Genomic DNA, 20,138 nt, shown 5'->3' with positions numbered 1-20,138 from the left:
CAAAAAGATGAGAGAAGGAAGCCATCAAGAGAAACGCAATGTTTCCAACATGCCAACAGGCTAATTAGATGGTCAACACAAGCTTCTATCCCTGGGAAATTCCAAAACGGACAAGAAATCTGGGGTGACTTCTCATGCATCTTGAAATTCCAAGTGGGACACTACATACAAAATCAACAACACACGGCAAACTGGGCTGCTATGGAGGTCTAATGCCTCCTTTTGTGCGTACAAAGGCTGTGATTTTCTTCATTGCTGTGGGCTATGTTTTACAAGAACACAAAATTAACTCACCTGCAATGAAAGATTCTTTGTGCATTAAAAAAACAAACTGTGCTTCTAAGTGAAATAAAATAATAAATCCAAGCAAGGCAAGCCAGTGTGGACATTTGGAAACATCTGTTAATGGGACACGCACAGCAAGCTGTCGCTCTTACAAGTTAGCCACCACAACCATAGCAGGTCCCACAGCTAGCAATTAAAAAACATTGATCAATTACCAATTACAGAAGGAGATCAATACTATGCATCAGAAGTAAGCCTCTCTTTATCAGACGGCTGAGCATGGATCTCAGCCTTGTGATATGTGGCATCATAATGATCTTTCTTATTTCTCTTGAAGAAACCACACTACAAAGAAGCAAGGTATTTAGTCAATTTTATGGTGGATAAGAGCTAAACAAAAGAACGTCCTGAGATTTTAACCTGTTTCCTAGTTACAGCTCATTTACAAAGAGACCATTTTTGATCAGCCAGAAGTGGGCAGGCGCTGCGCTGTGACAGCATTCAACACACTCTATCACTGTGGGCCTCTGGTAAATATTGTATGGATGACACTAGTTAGCTTAATTGACTTTTCTATTTGCAACAAAACTTCTGAGGTCACTCTAAAAGAGACAAGGGTAGCTTTGGATGGTTTCTTCTTGCAGGAGAATACAGAAGACTCACTTCTGTAGTCTTTTGAGACAAAGGTAAGAAAATAAATTCTCTAAGTAAAACTTAACACAAGTCCAAATAAAATATAGCTATACCATATTTTTCTGCCTTTTATAATAAGTTTTATGGAACAAATACCATCAATTGGAGGCCTTTGGATCTGTGGGGTGAATTACAACACAATTTGAACACATTGTCAAAAAAAAAAAAAAAATGATTGCTGTCATTTTCCCAAATTTTGAACCACCTTGTAACCCTTAAATGGTAGGAACTTGTGTTCCTCAGGTTAGGTCACTCTAAAGGAGTATAAAAGCATAATTCCACTTTCTGACATTATTTCCTTCCTTCAACAATGGAGAACTCTTTTTATTTACTTTTATCTAGTTCATAAGGCCATGGAACTGTCTTTTGAAATAAAACTTGGCCAAATAAATCTCTTCTGGATAATTCTGCTTTCTAGTCTGGCAACTCATGAGGGTAAGAATCTGGATCCACTTTGTACAATATGGTAGCTACTAGCTACATATGCCTACTCAAAATTTAGATTAATTCAAATTTAAATTTAACACCTCCATTGCACTAACCATATTTCAAGTGCTCAACAGCTACATGTGACTCTTGGCTACCATATTGGAACAGCTCTGCTCCAGAATGTTTCCAGCATTACAAGGGGTTTTATTGGGCAGCACTGAACTACTTATTTGTGGCTCTCAGTGTAATACAGTGAATACACCCAGCCAACTTTCAATAATAAGTGCTAGTAAACAGGGCAGAAAAAAGAATGAACCAGAAACCAGAAGATCCTGGCCCTGCCTCCAACTTGGCAGCATTCTTATGTATTCCTGGCAATGAGTGTCTTCACCTATGAAAATGAAGTTCATTGGATCAGCCTGGAGGAGTTTCCTCTTTTACCTCCAAAGGAAATCCTGCACAAAAGCCAGTATTTAAGGCAGATAAAAATAAAACTCCTCTGGTTAAGGCGGAGATTTCCATCTTAGTTTACTTTGCCACTATGGGGATGCACAGAACTCAATTTGAAGGCCACTGAACCAGAATCATTTCTCTCATCTTCCCTCCTGCCTTCCTTCCTTCCTTTTGAAGGGCTAGAGATTGAATCTAGAGCTTCATGTAGAAGCCAGGCAATACTAGGCAAGTGTTCTACCACTGAGATACTTCTCAAACCCCTAGAATCGTTTCTGATCCTAAAATTCTATGACATTAACAAACAATTCAGCTTCAGAAAGAAGAGTATAAAGAGTAAGAATGACTTTCACGTGGGAGTTGTTGAAATTACCTGATGTTTTAGAGTCCCCTTGAGAGTCTGGATACTTTAGAACTATCAACCCATTGCTATGTCTCGATGAGGATAAAGATTGCTAATAAGATCTTCCCTGGAAAAGGCAGTCTTGTGACTTCTTCCAGAGGGCACAAAGACCATCCTCAAGTACCAAGACCCCAAATTAATCTTTCTATAACAAAATAATTGCCAGGGCAACTCCTTTGTTGGCTGGTTGTGCTTGTAGAGAAACCTACTGTCTGAGACAACCAGGAGTAAAACAGGCTAAAACCCCATACCAGGAGTACTGGTACTAGCAGACACCAAGCTTCAACCAAAGTTGTGGAGGACCTCAGACAATTATCTCGCCCTAGCAAAAGAAAATAACTTGGAAAAATAAAGCAAAAAAACCAAGAGAGAGAGAGAGATGCCCCAAATTGGAAAATAAGAAATGTCCTTTGAAGCCTTGCCCATTATTCTCTTGGATCCAGGAAAAGGGAAAGGAAGGTTCTATCTTGGTGGGTTGTTAGTTTAGTCAAAACCCTCTGGACCAGATGTTTGAGAATCCAGATTTTTTGGCATTTAGGGAAGTTCTATGCTGCACACACAATGCCACTGTAATAAAAATGCTACCTTTCTGCAGTGAAACCAATGAATAAAAGAAAGACTGTAAGTAGCCTCTCTTTATACCTTATCAGGTTTTGCTGTCAAGTCTGAAGTTCAGCCTTCAGAACTTTTTGTAATCTGAAATTACAGGCAAGAGACTGTGGGCTCCATTACTCACTGGGAATACAAAACCTGTTAATCTTTGGCAATAAAATTTGTAACCAACTTGACACACTTTTCTTCATAATGTAGACTGTGGGTAGAAAGCAGGGAGAAGAAATTACATTTTATGTTTGGTCAAAAGAACAAATTCTAATGAGGAACATAACATTGAGCCCAGACTTCCTTGTTTGATATAGACTATGATGACCCCCTTGAGATGAAGTATTCACTCATTTCATGCTTTTCTATTCCTAATCTACCTGCAAATGTAACGAAACCCGATGGCTGCCACAAACATTTCTTTATAGAAGCTGAAATTAGCTGGAACACAGATTTGGATTAAATCTGATACCCAACAATTTGGCTTAGATTCAGATTTTGATCTTAGGTAAAGAAAAAGCTAAAGTAGTAAAATATAAATTTGTTATTTACCAAACACGCTGAATTATGTGCAAGTGACACCAAAATTTATTCATTTAAAAACTTCTTATGTATAAATAAAATCCCTCTAAATACAAATAATGAGGTAGATATACAGGTAAAATTCTCTTAAATTTGCTATATGTTAGAAAACTTTCATGATAGAATGTTGGGAAAAGGATGCAATGAAAAAGAAAAGAAAAACATACTATCAGGGTTAATTCACTTTTTTATAAATATCAAGAAACTCAAAGACCAGACATGACTTACCTTCCATAGTAAGAACACTAATAGAGCGAGCATCAAAATCCCAGCGAGAATAGCCAGCAGGATGATCCACCAAGCTATTCCTGAGTACTGAGCTACGGTCTTTGAGGGAAACACAGTCACTCGAACCTACAGGGCATAAGAGAAAGCAGATCATGAACTGGGGTGCAAGCAGACACCAGGAATCTACAGTTGTAATTGTATTTCAGAACATACTTTTGGATAATACAATCACAGATGTGACTGGTGGAAGGTCCTTCTTTCTCTCTTAATCAGGGAACACTGATCTTCAGATTTTAAAGATTTGGGGAAATATAAAAACTAGGAACGGATTCACATAACTGACAGATACCACTTTAACTTTTTCTTAGGATATCAAACTAAAGATTCTCACAAACAATACAATTTTCCTGAACTGGCTCTGTTCTGTCTTCTACAAAAATGTGTTGCTGGGAATCAGTGGCTCATGCCTGTAATCCTAGTTTGGAGGCTGAGATAGGATATCAGTTTGAGGCCAGTCCGGGCAAATAGTTCTCAAGACCCCCTCCTCCAAACTAACAAGCAAAATGGACTAGACGTGTGTCTCAAGCAGTAGAGAACCTGCTTTGAAGCCCTGAGTTCAAATCCCAGTCCCATTTAAAAAAAAGTGTGTGGAAAAACTAGACTTTGGATTCATTCAGAAATAGCTTAGGGCTAAAGCTGCAGCTGATGAGCTTAAACGCTAAACATTTAATAGTTGGTAAACACCAATTTAATAGAAATAGTGTTTCTCTGAAAACCTAAAATGTTGCTCTTGGTGATTAACAACAACTCAGTTATACTTGTTTTATCTAAATTGAGTCCATTCGAATTCAAATGGACTTTTCTGATGCCAGGGACTATTCTGAAAGCGTGTAAAAGCCCTGGTGATTGCTATGAACCTGATTTGGTAAACTATGCTGTTTATAGAGCTACCTGTTTAACGTTTTGGATATTTCTGAATTAAGAAAATATAAAGTGGAGCTGGGGATGTAGCTGCATGGGAGAGCACGTACATAGCATACAGGAGACCCTGGGTTCTATCCCCAGAACTGCCACTGCTCCCTCCCCCAAAAGAACATAAAGCAAAGAGTAAACAAAACTCAGAGGGAGGACTTAACCTATAAGAAATGGTTTTAGTTAATACTCTGTATTAACACTGAATGCTACCTAAACTTGCTTCTATGTCTACCCGGCTCTCAATACTTCTGTACTATACTGTGAGCCTTCTAATAATCTCTTCACTAAAGTACTTCCCTTCCCATTTCTAGGAAACAGCCTATCAACTTCATTTGGCTTAGAGAAAAAACTTAACAGCTGCAGGACTGCTTTTCTTTAACCATTTGACATCAAGAGTTGACATCTGGAATTTACAGCCAATTACATGGTTGACAACAGGCAGGTGTAAAACCTTTACAGATAGCCACATTTCTGTTATACTGAGCAAGGTTCCTCCCAAACTCTGAGCCTAAGGCTCACTACCACTTTCTTCCCCTCCTTCTACAGGTGCCCTGCCTTTAAGCTAAAAATCACCTTTTCTGGAGATTACTTGAGTCCAACACAGGGGCATCCATAGAGAGAAGAGGAAGAAATCATGAGAGACCATTGAAGAAATAACAATTATGTGGCTGGAAAGCTGACAACAAAATAAAATGATGACTTCCTTTACTCTAGGTGGCATCTTAATCTTGCTTCCCTTGTATCTAATACAGGGAAAGAATGCAGTGTGTGTTTGGGGCAAGATGGCCTCACGGAAGGACCATTCTCATTTGCAAAAATAAGTTCAGATAAATATGGCAGAAGTGGTAGAGACTAGTCTATGGCAGCCTCCACCAGCCTATTATAACCACAATGTTTATTGTGCCTTTGAAATGCCTGACAACAATAGAAACCACTCCCATTAATGGCTGCCACTCAACAGCCTAAGGTTGAACAAGGTAATTTTGAGTTTTGCACCTGGGCAGCAGAATGAGTGAGTAGGAATCCAACAGAATGTCTAAGACTCTGGTCTGACCACCATTCAAGCCAGAACTGGGAGCCTTCTAGATGCTGTAAAACTACTCACTGGGCATCAAAGACTGAGGACCCGCATCAGGGACTGGACTGGATACACATTTATGTAGGCCAGCTATGCTCTAGGGACCAGGAAGGTGAGAGCCAGTCAACAGGACTATACTGTTTACTTAGGTTATCAGCTGCAATTTTGTGGATTCCTTCCTCCCTGCTTTTGGCATGACAGTCATTCTCCAGTGGGGATTGGGGGGAAATGGGGAGCTATATGATCAGGTAAGGGAGGATAAACTGTGTGGACTGTGATCCTCAGAGCTCAGAAAAGCCTGGGCATGTCTTGACACAACAACTGTTACTAATGACATTTATTAACAGCTAATGTTAATAAAGCCAGCTTAAGGTGAGTAGAAACTACTATGGAGCTTTACAACCCCCAAAACAACTCTTTCCCTTTGGCTTCATTAAAATTTAGGCATTTCCATGGGGATGACCTATGCACGTGCTCATAAAGGGAAAAGAGCCCAAGCTCTATTGAGGCATTAAAATCCTGTCACAAGTTAGCAAGCAGCGCAGAGCACATTAGCTTGCCAACTAACAAAATGCTTTCACTAAATTACTCTACAATGTAAGGCCCTCCACTCCCACTGACATCAATATAAGAAATCACCCAGTGAAAGAATTTTCATGTCTTTTACAAAACTTTATTAAAAGACATCATCCATTCTTAGTGAGTGTTCCTAACATAAGAAATGATCTTGGTCAGAGGTCTGGCTTAAGTGGTACATGGCTGTCTAGTAATTGCAAGGCCCTGAGTTCAATCCTCAGCATCGCAAAAACAAAAAAACCCCATCTTAAGGCTAGGATGGAGTGGTTCGAGTGGTAGAGTGGCTACTTAGCAAGTGTGAGGTCCTGAGTTCAAACCCCAGTACTGGGAAAAAAAAAAAAAACTTATGAAAGTATGCATCTCAAATTCATCTCTGAATTTAGAGGCAAAGAAAGAGAGGGAAAAAAAAAAAAAAAGACAAGACAAGCAGGGTGTCAGTGGCTCACACCTCTAATCCTAGCTACTTAGGAGACAGAAATCAGGAGGATCTCGGTTCAAAGCTAGCCTGGCCAAATTACTACTCTTATACTCACTCATCTGCTGGTTTACTTACAGAAATGTTCTGGCTTTGGTTATTTAGCTAGCTAAAAATTCAGTGAGCCTGGGCCAGACATGACGGTGCACACCTGTAATCCCAGCTACTTGGAAGGTAGGGGCTGGAAGATAGTGAATTTATAGTTGGTCTGGGCAAAGTTAGTGAGATCCTATTTCAAGAATAAAATGCAAACATCCCCCAGTGGGGTGGGGACATGGCTTTAAGTGGTAGAGCACTTTTGCTTAGCATGCTTTAGGCCCTAGGTTTAATCACCAATACTCTAAATTAAAAAAAAAAAAATTAGAGCAATTCACAACCTTTCTGTCTCTGGTCTCTTTTGTAAAACATTCCCATTTACAATTCCCACTCTGACATGCAGTCATTCTACCTTGGGATCCTGGTGTAGATCCTTACAAGAAATCCTCAAGTAGTGGTTCATCAGAAAATTCTGCAATTTGTTTTGTCCCCTATTTTTGTTAATTATCTTGATGAAAATAGGAAGCATGCTTCTCGGTTTTGAAAAAGACAAAGTTTGTAAGGATAGGAAGTTGAGAAAGCAAATTCAAAGTAACTTGAAACCATGGGTCAGAAGTAAGTCTTGTGAGGGGAGGATACGTTTAAGGACATGCTCAAGGATAAGATATAGGAAACACTGATCGACAATAAATTCTGCTGAAACCTCCTGGGAGTTTCAGTAGAGCAGAACACAAAAATAGCAGCTGCTAGAAATTCCACCACCACACTGCTCAGCCAACATTGCAAATCACCTTCCAGGCTGGTCTGACAGAGCAAGGCGCTGACATACTGGGAGATAAAGACCCAGGGTGAGAAGAACTGGGCAGAGCACATCTCAGCTGCCCTGTCCAGGTGGGATCACAATGTGTGATGAGGGCAGGCCAGGAACCTATTTAGCGTTAACATGACAGTTAACAGGAGAGCTGAGTGTGTGTCTCTAAACAGAATAAAAGAGATGTCCAAGGAAACAGGACAGCTTCCTTCAATTATTGGGAGGGCTACTGTTACATGGCCACAAGAGAGAACTTATACTAGGCTTGGTCCAAATGGCATAATAAGGAAACTTTTTTTTTTATAAGGTTCCATTCTAGATTCACATAGAAAGATCTTTCCTAATAACTGCGGCTAATAACTAATAACAAATAACTAATTTCTAATACCTGTGACACATGTCACAGGCATTCCAAGAATGGCTCTATCTAGCATTAGGGGTGGCCGAAGACTTGGGTTTCTATAGGATATCCAGGTATACCCAATCTTCCACTGGGCCAGAGCTCTCACATCAACCACAGGCTCTGCTGAGTGGAGAACACTGTTTACTTCTTTTCTTTTTTTTTTTTAACGATTCTATTAAAATACAGCTTGGAGTAGCAGCACCTAAGACACTGTTTCCCCTGAATGGGCTAACAGGGCTATATGGGACCTGGGCACCAAGAGTGACCGAGGCTGTGGGCATGGGGTAGAGCCTGCAGGAGGCGGGGGAATCTCTCACCTGAGTGCCTGCATGTGGCAGTTTGATATTCTCTGCAGCAGCTGTCACATCAATGGAAGCCCGCACAAGAATGTCTAAGTAATTAAGTTTGGAATATTCCTGTGGGAGACAGTGTTGCATTAGTTAAGTGTCAAATGTCCCTAGGCAGTGGCAAATGATTCCAGGGGACAGCCTGATGGCAGAGCCACACCTCTAGAAACGTGCTGTTCCATAACCTTGAACGCAAAACAAGAGAGGCCTTGCTGTCCAGCCCTCGAAGTGGGCACCTGATATTCACACACTTCACGTTCACGCTACAGTTCTAGAGACAGAGAGGAAGACTGGCTGTCAGAATCCACCATTCTGGGAAGCCCTCCCCGCCACCCTCTATCACAGGTGCCCGGCTCTGGACAAGTACTCACCAGGGTCTGATATTTTCTTTCAGTAAATAAAGAAAATTTTCTGCTGTCATCTCTCTGTTTTTCAGCAATTTCCCGTCTCTTCCTTGAGTTGTGAGATTCCTGAAAAGAATTGTATCCAAATTCTTTTCATTATCATATAAACCTCCAAAACAAAGTCAAATTCACATAATCAATCATTAATATTCACCATCCTCCCACCATCAAAGGCACAGAAATAACTCAAGTGTAAAATCAGGTGTTAGGACCACTTTAACCTTAAGTTCATTGATTAATGAGTCTTTACGTAGTTTATTCCTACTGTGACCTTGAAACTCAGGCAAAGAGAAAGATGTTTCCTTTGTTTCTGTATACCCATCAAACTGAACAAATGACACCACACCGAACTGTGAGTCTACTGAGATCAGGATCAGTTCTTATTCCCATGTCCCCAGTACCAGCTCAGTACCGAACTTATGGCAGATAGTCAAAACATATAGAATGACTAAGTGATACTGCCAAGCAAAAAGAAGCAAAAAGACCCAAACATGATAGATTCAGAAGAGCACTGAAAATTAAGCCATATAAGAACTTTTAAAACTGTGTATCTTCCTCATACAGGTTGCGTTTCTCTTATTGGAAGTGCATGGGACCAAAATGCTTTGGATTTGGGGAGAGGGAGGGTTGCATTTTAGAAGATTTGCATAGAGTTTACCTGTTGAACATCCCTAATCTTAAAATACAAAATAAGACTTTGGAGCATTGTGGATTTCAGATTGTTGGGTTAGAGATGCAAAGCATACAATAAGCCTTAGGAATAACTGGATGTCTTGCTTTTTAAAACTGATGAGTAAAGGAGCAACTATGAACACTGATCATGCCTTCTCATCTTAGAACTTAAAATCAAAGAAATAGACATGAATCGACCATTCAAACTTTCATCAAACCAGAACATAAATAAGCCACTGATTACATAAGTGTAGACCAGTAAAGAGTGGGGTAAAGAAAGGCAGATTTGAAATTAGATGGAGTTTAAATGCAGAATCTATCTGCTGCCTTTTCTTCTTCTTCTTTTTTTTTTTGTGGTACTGGGGTTTGAACTCAGAGCCTATACCTTAAGCCACTCCACCAGCCTTTTTTTGTGATGGGTTTTTTTCAAGATAGGGCCTTGTGAACTATTTTTGTCCAGACTGGCTTCGAACCATGATCCTCCTGATCTCTACCTCCTGAGTAGCTAGGATTACAGGTGTGAGCCACCAGCGTCTGGCCTATCTGCTTCTCAACAGCTGAGGAAGTTACTTGATGTCTCTGAATCTCAGTATATTCACCTGTGGGGATGGGGATAATAAAAAAAACCTCATAGAATATGAAGAGAATAAAATGAGAAAACAAAATGCTTAGTACAGCGCCTGAGACAGTAAGTACCTAATGAATATTATTAAAAAATAAGAATGGTAGGGGCTGGAGGTGTGGCTCAAGTGGTAGAGCTCCTGCCAGCAAGCACAGCCCCTGAATTCACTCCCCAGCACCACAAAGAATGAAAAGCCGTCAAGTTCATTTGGTAAGGTGCACATATCTTTTATAGTGAGTTTGCAATAGTCCTACTTGGAGTTAATACTGGGTGGCTCACCTCAGTAACACATCCCAGTCATTCTTATTCAGCCTACTGGATCATAAAATTTTGTAAAATGTCATTTGTCTCAACAAGCATTGAATGATTCTTCGTGTGTACCATAATGATCACCTATCAGCAAAAATGCCTTGGCCTGAGTTGGTTACTCAGCTATGAAAGAGAAATTGTGATAACCAAAGGAAAAGTCAACATGCCAGGTTCCCTAGGAATCATGATTTTCCCCTCAAAGGTCACCTTCTCACATCTATGCCTAAGGAGGCACTAGAGAAACCCAACATACCTTAAGGTTCAGGAAGTTTATTTCACTCTGTGGCTCACAAACTATTTTTTCCAATCCTTTGGATTCTACTTTCACCAAATAAAGCAACCATTTGCCATTGCTAATTTCTTTCGGCCATTGAATATTCAGGGTTGCTGTGCCAAGGTTTTTAAGAGGTTTACCTAAATTAATCACCTGTTAGAAAATAATACATATTATCTCAATATAATCCTTTTAATGAAAAATTAAGCAGCAGCTCCTATTGCCAAGAGGGAAAAAAAGCTACAATATTTGGCATAATCCTACAATAACAACACAGGCTCCAGAAAAGGACTATGGATAGGATGTTCAAAATAGAGACTACATGCTTAAAGATTCTCGTCAATAAAAATAGAAAGGCCAAAGAGAAATGACTGCTAATTCAATCCATGAGCAACGGTTGTATGCAACAGAATCAGCAGTGCAGATCCACCATGTTCTCAATAAGCCCAGGGAACACTCCTGTGTGTATTTGTGAATCACTCTGTATCATGGTTAATTTTCATTGTTGACTTGATTAGATATGGAAGCACCTAGAAGATTAGTAAAGCTCACCTTGAGTGTGTTTATGAGCGTGTTTCGAGGGGGGGGGTAAGACCCACCCTGAATGTAGGCAGCCCCATCCCATAGGCTTCCCCATCTCCTGGTGAAATGAAATAGGAAAAGGAAGAAAGCCAGCTCAGTGCTGACTTTCCCTCTCTGCTTTTTGTCCACCATGTGGTGAAGTGAAGAACCTTTTCCACCATATGCTTCCACCACCATTGACTGAACCTTCTGAAACTTTGAGCCAAAGAAATCCTTCCTCTTGTTTATGTCAAGTATTTTGGTCACAGCTACACAAAAGGAACTAACATGCTCTGTAACCATGTTATTTTGGCAAATGACAAAGCATGTGCCAAGGCAGTGCACAAACTCACTCTCTGGAAAGCCCACCTACTGGAAAATGAAGCTGCCTCTGTCCTCTACTACCCAGGGGTTTGTCTCAAGACAAACCAGTCTTGAGAGTCTGAGAACTGGGGACAGAGCAGTCTCTGCAGCAGGAGCCAGAGCAGAGGGCAGAGCTCTCTGTCTGTGGGGAGGACAGACCCACAGACTTCTTGTCTAGCCAGACCTGTACAGAAGTCACAGTCACCACTACTTCTTGGCCTAGCTGTGTCTATAATGCTAAGTGATACCTGCTGTTATCAGGGGTGGGTCCATTTTTGCCATTTCATATTTCCACCTCAATGCTCACTATGCTTTCAGGAATGTGATTTGCATCACACAGGCCCAAACCCATATATGAATTATGGGCAACTTCAAACCCATGTTTATGTCATTCAACTGGACAGAGTCACTGATCGCCTGCTTTGCAATGGCTCAGAGCCCATGGTGAGCTATTCCAAATCTACATTCACCATCACAAGAGCACGCTCATGGAAGAGAAGAAAGCATTCAGTCTTTCAATCATGAGCAATAAGAAAGACAATCTTATAATGAGGAAATAAATCATACATTCTAAAGCCAAATATAAATTACTTCGGGATTTTTTGTTGTTTTGTATACTGTGGGGGGAAAAAAATCAAACATTACTTTGTCTCTATACCATATATATTTTATATCTATCTATCTAATAGAAAGAATAAGCTGAACTGAGTTTTTGAACCAAAGGCCTAGGCTGAGTGACACTTGTTCTCTGTTCTGGAGGATGAAGTTTTTATAAGCCAGTATGTGCTTAAAAACTGGCAAACTCATTTTTAATTATTTATGACACCTATTATATTTATTAAAATTACATAGTCAAGACCCTATCTAGGTTATGTTAGCTTCTGGTACATGAAAAGGATCAACTATTCCACCTTACCCTGAATTCATACTCTATTAAACTTCCTACTTCATCTTCAGATTTCATGGCTTGCTCACCCACCACTGTACCTCCAAAATACACCTGGGAAGGTTTAGCAACTCTGTTAAATTAAAAAACACCAGTTTTAGTGAGAATTGTAAGTGGTTCTTTCAAACATTGATTTGTTATGCTAAACACAAACGCTTACCCAGAGACCGATAAAAGCAGTTCAATAACCACTTTTGCTTTAGCTGTAATTGGAGCCAAATTATCTTGATTGCTTGTTCTGAAATTGAAAAGGAAACAATAGGGTTTTATTTGAACAGTCAGTTTTCTCATTACAATTACACTTCTTCTATGAGCTAGCTCAGTGCCACTTCACTGACTGCCAGAGTTTTCATGAAATAATTCTGAATGGAAGGTTAAAGAAATTCTTACGTTTCCAACTTCAGGTTAATGTCCAGATCTGTGGTGTCAAAGGTGACCTCAGTTGTACTTAAAATCAAGTAAAAAGTAACCTAAAAATACATACATAAATACCTGTTAACACATGTCAGTATGGACATAGTACTGGTCTTTAGAATGGTAAAATACAGCATGTGGAGCCATCACCTACACTGGAATTTCTTTTGAAAGGATTTCCGAGCTCGCAGTCTGCTTGGGAACCATTCTGGTTGGCAACACAACTCAGCTGTTTTTCCTGTGGCAGAAAAAGACACCAGGTCACAGTGCGTTCATGTGCCATGTGGTATTCTTTTCCGCACTCGACTGATCTCTAAAAATACTTACAGGGAAAGCTCTCAGTTCTCTGTATGCAGAATATGTCAAAGTGTCTGGAAATGTTGCAACAAGCTTAGCTTCGTGAGCGTCATCTCCATCTTTTGCAGGAGCTCTTGGATTAGAAGGGCTGTTTGTTACTGTGATTTCCAAAGCGATATCCTTCTGGTCTTTTAGAACTAATTCTGGTATGCCTTTTTGACTATTAAAAAAAAAAAAATGACAAAGTTACTTCCAGTAACTCTTTCTTAACCAAAAGTCATCTTAGTCGTTTTTGCTAGTGCTACAGAGGGATTCTTACATTGGAAGATAAGAAAATTTGTCTTGGTTTCCTTCTCGGGTACAAAATTTATATTCTAGTTTAAGGTTGCTGTTGCATACATTATCATCGCCACATCCTTCTTTTAAGAAGTGCACCTGTAGGAAAACAAAGGCTTAAAGGCATCTAAAGAGATTGCATAAGTCCTTGCCCTGTGATAATCATCCTCACACAATTCAAACATCAAATGTCCCGCCACACATCCTACTCTGTCCTTCGCCACAGTGCTCTTACCAGAGCCTCAAGGCCGTGGGTGCAGCAGAGTGTGAGCCCTGCAGCCACAGACAATCTGGGTTTCAAAGCTGGCTCGGCCACCTGCTGAGCTGTTGTGGCTTCAGGCAAGTCAGGTAACCTTTCGGAGTCTAAGTTTTGTCATAAGTCACATAGGGTTACCACGTCCCTACTTTACAGAACTACTGTGAGAATCATCAGGAATAACTCTGATGCTAGCTGACACCTGATTTACACATTTTAACTCATTCAATCCATACACCAGACCTCTGAGGAGATAACCGCTATTATGAGCCCCGTCGTACAGATGAAGAAACAGAGAAAGCAAGAGGCACAGAATACCCAGCATTATGTCAAATAATGTGCTCGATTATTACACTGCTAAACAGTTAGGAAACCGTCTCCTGTTATGTTTACTCTGGCTCTGGAACCGGGGATGTGTATAAGACATTTTAACAAGATGACAACCAGTAACATGAAAGAACACAAAGTATACAAAAGCATAAGGAACTCTATTTGGTGACAAAAACAATTGACAAAGTATAGCCTTAGCCATCAGTTCCTAAGTGGGAAGCGGTGAGTATACTCCTCTGCAGAGTTTACCTCAGGAAGTCATCATTACCAGGAGCCTCAGAGCGAGGCACCATCACCAACTGGCAGCAGAGCAAATGCTTAGCAGCAAAATAATGTCAGAACAAGATTCCATAGCTCTCCAGGCTAATCTTGCATTTCCACCATCAACCTGAGCCCCAGTGAAGAGCTCCTACCTTACACGAGATCCAGCAAGCCATGTAACGTCAATTTTTCTTCCTAAGATGACCTAGGTTGCATTAGGCACTAAGTGACTACTTCACTGCTAATCCTTCTTTGTCTTGCTATGTTCTAACAGTATTTTCCCTACACTTAACTACTGTCAATAGTAAAGTACAACGTATTTTTCTTTCTGCACAGGAAAAACAGTATGAGAATGTATGTTCTGCCAATGAGAGTCTCAACTACTGGCCAAAAATACAAGTGCTCCCTGGCCCCAAACTGTATTTCCCAGTTCCATTGTTAATTTTTGAAGTAAATCTTTTCATTCCAAATTTACATATATAAAAAGCATATTAGTAAAAAGCAGGGGTCTTTAAAGCAAATCACTAGTTTCTACTGCCCCTGGAGACATTTGATTTAGCGTCACAATATGGCAAAAACTAAAGCAAAACACAAGTCAGGATGCCTCACGTCTGTATGGACTGTCTTGGGCTCGTTGGAATTCAGGATCGGAAGAACTTCTGGAAGTGAATTCACACGCCGGCGAGAGCTAGGCTCCTGGATCTCCACAGATGCAGTTATGGGGATGGGACGCAGCTTGTCTCTGATGTTTTCCTGCAAAGTGTGCATGACACAGCTAAGCACAGTCAAAATGTAACTGGAAACTTCAAAATAATGACCGTGCATTGATTAATGGCTTGCTAGTCAATTTCAGAAATCTATGCCACAAAACTCAATTTGTGTCCTCTTTCACAGCTGAAGTGACTATCAACACGTGCTCACCTGCAGCCAGAGGGTTTCCTCCATGCAGGCCCGCTGCTTCTGCCTATTCAGAGTTAGCTCCTGAGTGTACTTGGGCTCAGAACCTTGGTTTCGAAACTGAACTCGTGATGACAGCCCAGACTTTCTTCTTTCTTTTTCAGCTTCCAGTGTGCCCACAATTGCTAGATAAAATTAACAGAACTGAATTAACCTAAAGCGGATTCCTGTACCATCCAGCTACAAGTATGTTGAACTTCTTTTAAAATCTTTTAAGTCCTCATAGAACAACACTTTTCCCTACTGCCTTTGTTTTTGTTCATATTTCCTGATAGAGGCACCTTTCAATAATTCTGAATGAAATTGTCCTTTCTTTCCCACTGCTGTTAACAATATCTTAAAGACAAATTTTCACTGGGCCACCTGGGGGAGCTGGAGAATAAGTCAAAACCTCTCTGCAGCAGCTCACACTCAGTTTCTGGCTAAATTTCAGGAACCCACAGAATACTACAGATAATTAGAACTACCTAACACTTTCTCAGGGCTCTCCCCCTTCAAACAGTCTGTGCCTCCATGACCTGGAACCTTTGCTGCTCAGAAAGGTCTCTAGGAGAAAGCAGCACCTCCTGCCAGCTGACCTGGTACCTGTGTTTTAACAGAATCCCAAAGTGATTCTCATACACCCTGAAGTTTAAGAAGCACTGATAAAAGGCAGTTCTCTAAAACAGTAATAATTTGTGCTAGAAATGGAGAAGTCTTTACAGTAAGAGGCGATCTTTTACTTAAACAAAAAAAGAACTAAATGGAAAACAGTATTTCTCTTAGCAGCTGGCAGGCATGTTTGTTGCCATCACGGAGTGCCTATGACTGAAGTCTGTAACCTGCCAGGCAAGATAGGATAGCCTGTTCCAGATCACCTCTGCTAGTGGAGCTTGGAAGCAAGCCAGGACTTGGATTATCAAAATCTCATTTCTGGACTTCAGAATGCATTCCTTTGTCGAGTCACTGGACACAGCTGCTAACTATGTTTTTTATGGGCCAATACTTAAATTACTTATGTTCATTTAACACTCACGAGCCACCAGAAGGAAAAGCCAACTAACGTGGGCAAAAGTCCAGAATAGGCAGCCCAAGGGGAAAAAAATTGCTTCAGACAATACAGAAAACAACCAACCTGCATTCTACTATTTCACATTAGGTTTGGAAGAAATCCATTTGAAAGCATCTATTTTAATACTCTCTTTAGCAGAGGAATAAAAGGACCAGGGCCATGTAGTGAGGGACTGTATCGCCAGCTCTAAGGCTACCATGAACACAAAAACTGGGCACTTCACACTGCTGCTGAGATGCCTCTCCGCCTGTGTGGGTCCCTCTCCTTTCCTACACCCCTAGCCTGCGTGGCTAACTCTACTCCTCCAGACCACTTTCCTGCAGGAAGCCTGTCCTGGTCCCTTCTGCGTCACCCCAGAGCATCCCGTCTCCAATCCTTCCATGCTTAACGCACTGAGATCGTCTTGCACAACGAGGCCAAGACTAGGATAGGAACCCCAACCTGGTTCACCACAGCCTCCCCAGCAACTAGCACAGCACGCGAGAGAAACATGACCTGTAGAATCGAACAGAAGCAGGGTAACTGGCTCTACACCAACACACACACACACCCCAATGCAGGTTTGTGCATGCGTGTGCACACACACACAAAATGTAACATTTTTATGCTGAAATGATAGCTATTCAGATATGCAAGACCAAAATTTAGAGACACGATGGTTTCAGTAGTAATTTCTATGTCCATCTGAAGAATTCTTAAATGTCACAGCTGCCAAATGGAATGCTCCCCATTTTAGGCCCTCTGCAGCCTTGACATCATCCATTTATCAGTGACCTGCTAACTTCACCATGAATCAGATAAAGGCCTACATGCTGCGTGCCCCCGTGGCAAAAGGGTGTGGGCGCATTAAAACCGCTTATCCTCCAAACCCACGCTAACCTTCCGTAACCCGCCAGACAACTCACGTCATCTTAAAATCCTTGCCTGCCACCTTTGCTGACCTTCTGAGGGGCAAGCCAAGTAGAATAGTCATTAAGGCTCAATTATAAATATCTGTATGTATGAACGCCACATTTCAGGAATGCCAAGTTAAAATATCCTGGTTAGACGATAAGCTTTCACTTTGGGACACTGAAAGAAGATTCTAGATATATTAACTTATGCAGCTTTGTGGAAGTTCTGTTTTATTCCATTCCCAGTAATAATAAAAGTGGTAAAAGTGTTCTCTGAATGTCTCAAAGAGAAAAAGTACTATCCATAACAGGCAATCAATAGCCAGGTGTGGTGGCTCATCCCTGTAATCCTGGTTGTTTGGTAGGATTGAATTTTGAGACCAACCTGGGTACAAAGTTCTCAAGACCTCATTTTAACCAATAAAAAGCTGGGCAGGGTATGTGCACCTGTCATCCCAGCTATTCATAAATAGGATTGTGGTCCAGGCTATCCCTGGCAAAAACGTGAGACCCTCCCCCAAAAATAACCAAAGCAAAAGGGTTGGGGCATGGCTCATGTGGTAGAGTACCTGACTAGTAAGCACAAGACTGAGTTCAAACCCCAGTACAGCAAAAAAAAAAAAAAAAAAAAAAAGACAATGAGGCCATCAACAAACACTTGGTTAGTGGAGTAGCTATAGAATATAAGAGGAACGCATATGGCATTAATGTTGCAATAAAACTAGGAGAAAGCTTGCATTTCCTTAAATAGTAAATGCTAATTTGGGGAAAGGACTGCCAATAAGATTTCACATCTATTGGCAAACTGGGTGGTTTGGAAAAAAAAAAAAAAAGGAATCAAAATAGCAGAATAAAAATGCTTCCTTGTTTTCTCTCTCTGCCCCAGAATCACAGCTCTTCCTGTCTCTGTAATTCATTGCAATAAGGGGGAGAGGCCTGTTATCCAGGTAGGCAAGTGTAAGGTGCTGTACTGAGTTTACCCCACAAAAACACGAATGATACTGAAAGGATCCCAAGGAGTCATGATGTAGGTTTTCTTGTTGCCATGTGTAGATTTTTGTTTAAATAACCACCTTAGTTTATTTGAATTTGGTTACATTCTCGGGTATTAAACGGTACATCTTTTAAAATAAAGAGTAATACTTTGGGACTCATTACTCAAGGTGAAGTAAGAACTGATAATATGAGAAGTACAGACTGACCTTGTCCTCCGTAAAGCTTTTCTTGGTGATATACAGACTCCACGAGTACACTGAGCTGATGATTCCCTCATTCTTTTTATTTCCTCTTTAAAGAAAGGATTTCCTTTAAATTCCTGCTCCCCTTCCTTGACTCTGTAACCAAGTCAAGTGACTGCCACCTGAAGAGGTATGGCTGCTACTAAAACATACCAGAGAAGACCTTAGCTACAAACAATATCTTAGTCATGTCAAAATTTGGCAAAAACCCTGTTTTGGATGACAGAGAAAGGGAAGTATGACAATATAAAGGATAAACCGCCTTCCATCACATTTTCTCCTTTGACCATCACCATAATCCTAGCCACTGACGCCCGTTACAGGCATTGTCTTTAACTCATGGGGAAAGAAAACCCCAAAGGCTAAGGGCTTGTCCTGTGAGTGGAGTCAGCCAGCACAGCCTCAGCCTCTAACTCCTCGGAGTCGGCATTCAAGTGCACAGAGGCCTCACCTCAGGTGCACAGCTCCAGTAAGGAGACCCTCGAGGCCTCTTTGGAGAAGATGGGGCAGGAAGAGCATAACCTGGCAATGATTCCGATTCTAGCAGTACTCAGGCTCCTACAGTGCCCTTCTACACACACCACCTCCCACCGCCTTGCAACCACAAAATCACAGGGCCTTTCAAAGTCCAAAACAGAGGAAACCACTGTAATAGCAAATTGGTACTTTTTCAAGGTATTTGTCCCAAACCTTCAGCTCTGGAAAATTCAAATGGGGACCAAAATGAAGAGTTTTTCCTCCCTCATAGTGCTGTGCCCTCTTAATTAAAGAGGAGACCACAGATACACTTAATTCTTTAAACAAGAATTTACGGACCCACTTTGACTACTGCAGTTTTGCTTTTCCTATAGTGTATGCAAAACTTTCAACCTGGCAGAGAGAAAAACATTTAATGTACTGGGTACTTACATATTGAAGGATTATAACCAGCGGGTTTGGCAGTATATTCAAAACAGGCTTTAACCTTGAGGCTGAATAAAACAAGACACATACTTCTTAAAAGATACTTCTGCAACTGCTGCAGCGGAAAAACCCAGTATGTTCCCACTCTCCAGTCCCTCTACTGCCCACTGATGAGCACATGTGATAGAGCCACTGGGGACAGGTCTCTCCTCCCTTTGCCCAGCACACCTAGGACCTTCCCCATGGTTCATCAGGGCAACAGGGGCATCGGAAAGCAGGAGCACAGAGGAATTCTCACCAGATCCCACTAGGTGCCCCGCACACTGTTTTCTGTTGAAGGTCAATTCTGTTAGGAGTTACCGTGATGGTTTTCTGAATGTTAATCACAGGCCGTGATCTGAAGACAAAGAATGAAGAACAAGCTCAGCTTTTTGTTACCTTGAACATGAGACTCACTCACAAACTAGACAGCATTGTTATCAGCAGCCCGGTGCATCACAAGAACAGAAATGTTCACACACATAATTTTGTCCCCATTGTTGAAGTAACTGTTAATAGGTATAAGTTTATACAACTTAAATTATACAATACTTAAAGTACTATGTTTAAAAATACAAGAACTTCTTATAAGTGGGTAATACAGGCAACACGTAAGTTTCAGTCTTAGAGCAAATATTATG

At 40.9% G+C, this 20,138-nt stretch overlaps 1 protein-coding gene across 3 annotated transcripts in view; it reads right to left on the bottom strand.

The window, feature by feature from the left end:
- The window catches only part of Itga6 (integrin subunit alpha 6), a 70,480-nt gene that overhangs the window by 4,515 nt on the left and 45,827 nt on the right, over positions 1–20,138 (bottom strand). For 2 of the 3 annotated variants that reach the window (XM_074071111.1, XM_074071109.1), the window contains 15 exons: positions 19,757–19,855; positions 19,465–19,526; positions 15,338–15,498; positions 15,026–15,169; positions 13,553–13,668; positions 13,264–13,453; positions 13,091–13,174; positions 12,913–12,992; positions 12,683–12,760; positions 12,493–12,595; positions 10,632–10,805; positions 8,743–8,841; positions 8,532–8,642; positions 8,342–8,440; positions 3,671–3,796 (listed from right to left, as the gene is read on the bottom strand). In XM_074071111.1, the coding sequence (XP_073927212.1) occupies positions 3,671–3,796; positions 8,342–8,440; positions 8,532–8,642; positions 8,743–8,841; positions 10,632–10,805; positions 12,493–12,595; positions 12,683–12,760; positions 12,913–12,992; positions 13,091–13,174; positions 13,264–13,453; positions 13,553–13,668; positions 15,026–15,169; positions 15,338–15,498; positions 19,465–19,526; positions 19,757–19,855 (1,726 nt within the window). Of the gene's footprint in view, positions 1–500; positions 631–3,670; positions 3,797–8,341; positions 8,441–8,531; positions 8,643–8,742; positions 8,842–10,631; positions 10,806–12,492; positions 12,596–12,682; positions 12,761–12,912; positions 12,993–13,090; positions 13,175–13,263; positions 13,454–13,552; positions 13,669–15,025; positions 15,170–15,337; positions 15,499–19,464; positions 19,527–19,756; positions 19,856–20,138 lie in introns of all 3 variants that reach the window. The other variant, XM_074071110.1, reaches the window with a different exon arrangement.

The sequence above is a fragment of the Castor canadensis genome, chromosome 4, assembly GCF_047511655.1.
Source record: "Castor canadensis chromosome 4, mCasCan1.hap1v2, whole genome shotgun sequence".
Lineage (NCBI taxonomy): Eukaryota > Metazoa > Chordata > Mammalia > Rodentia > Castoridae > Castor > Castor canadensis.
The sequence above is the reverse complement of the archived record's forward strand: the minus strand, read 5'-3'. Positions and strand labels throughout refer to the sequence as shown.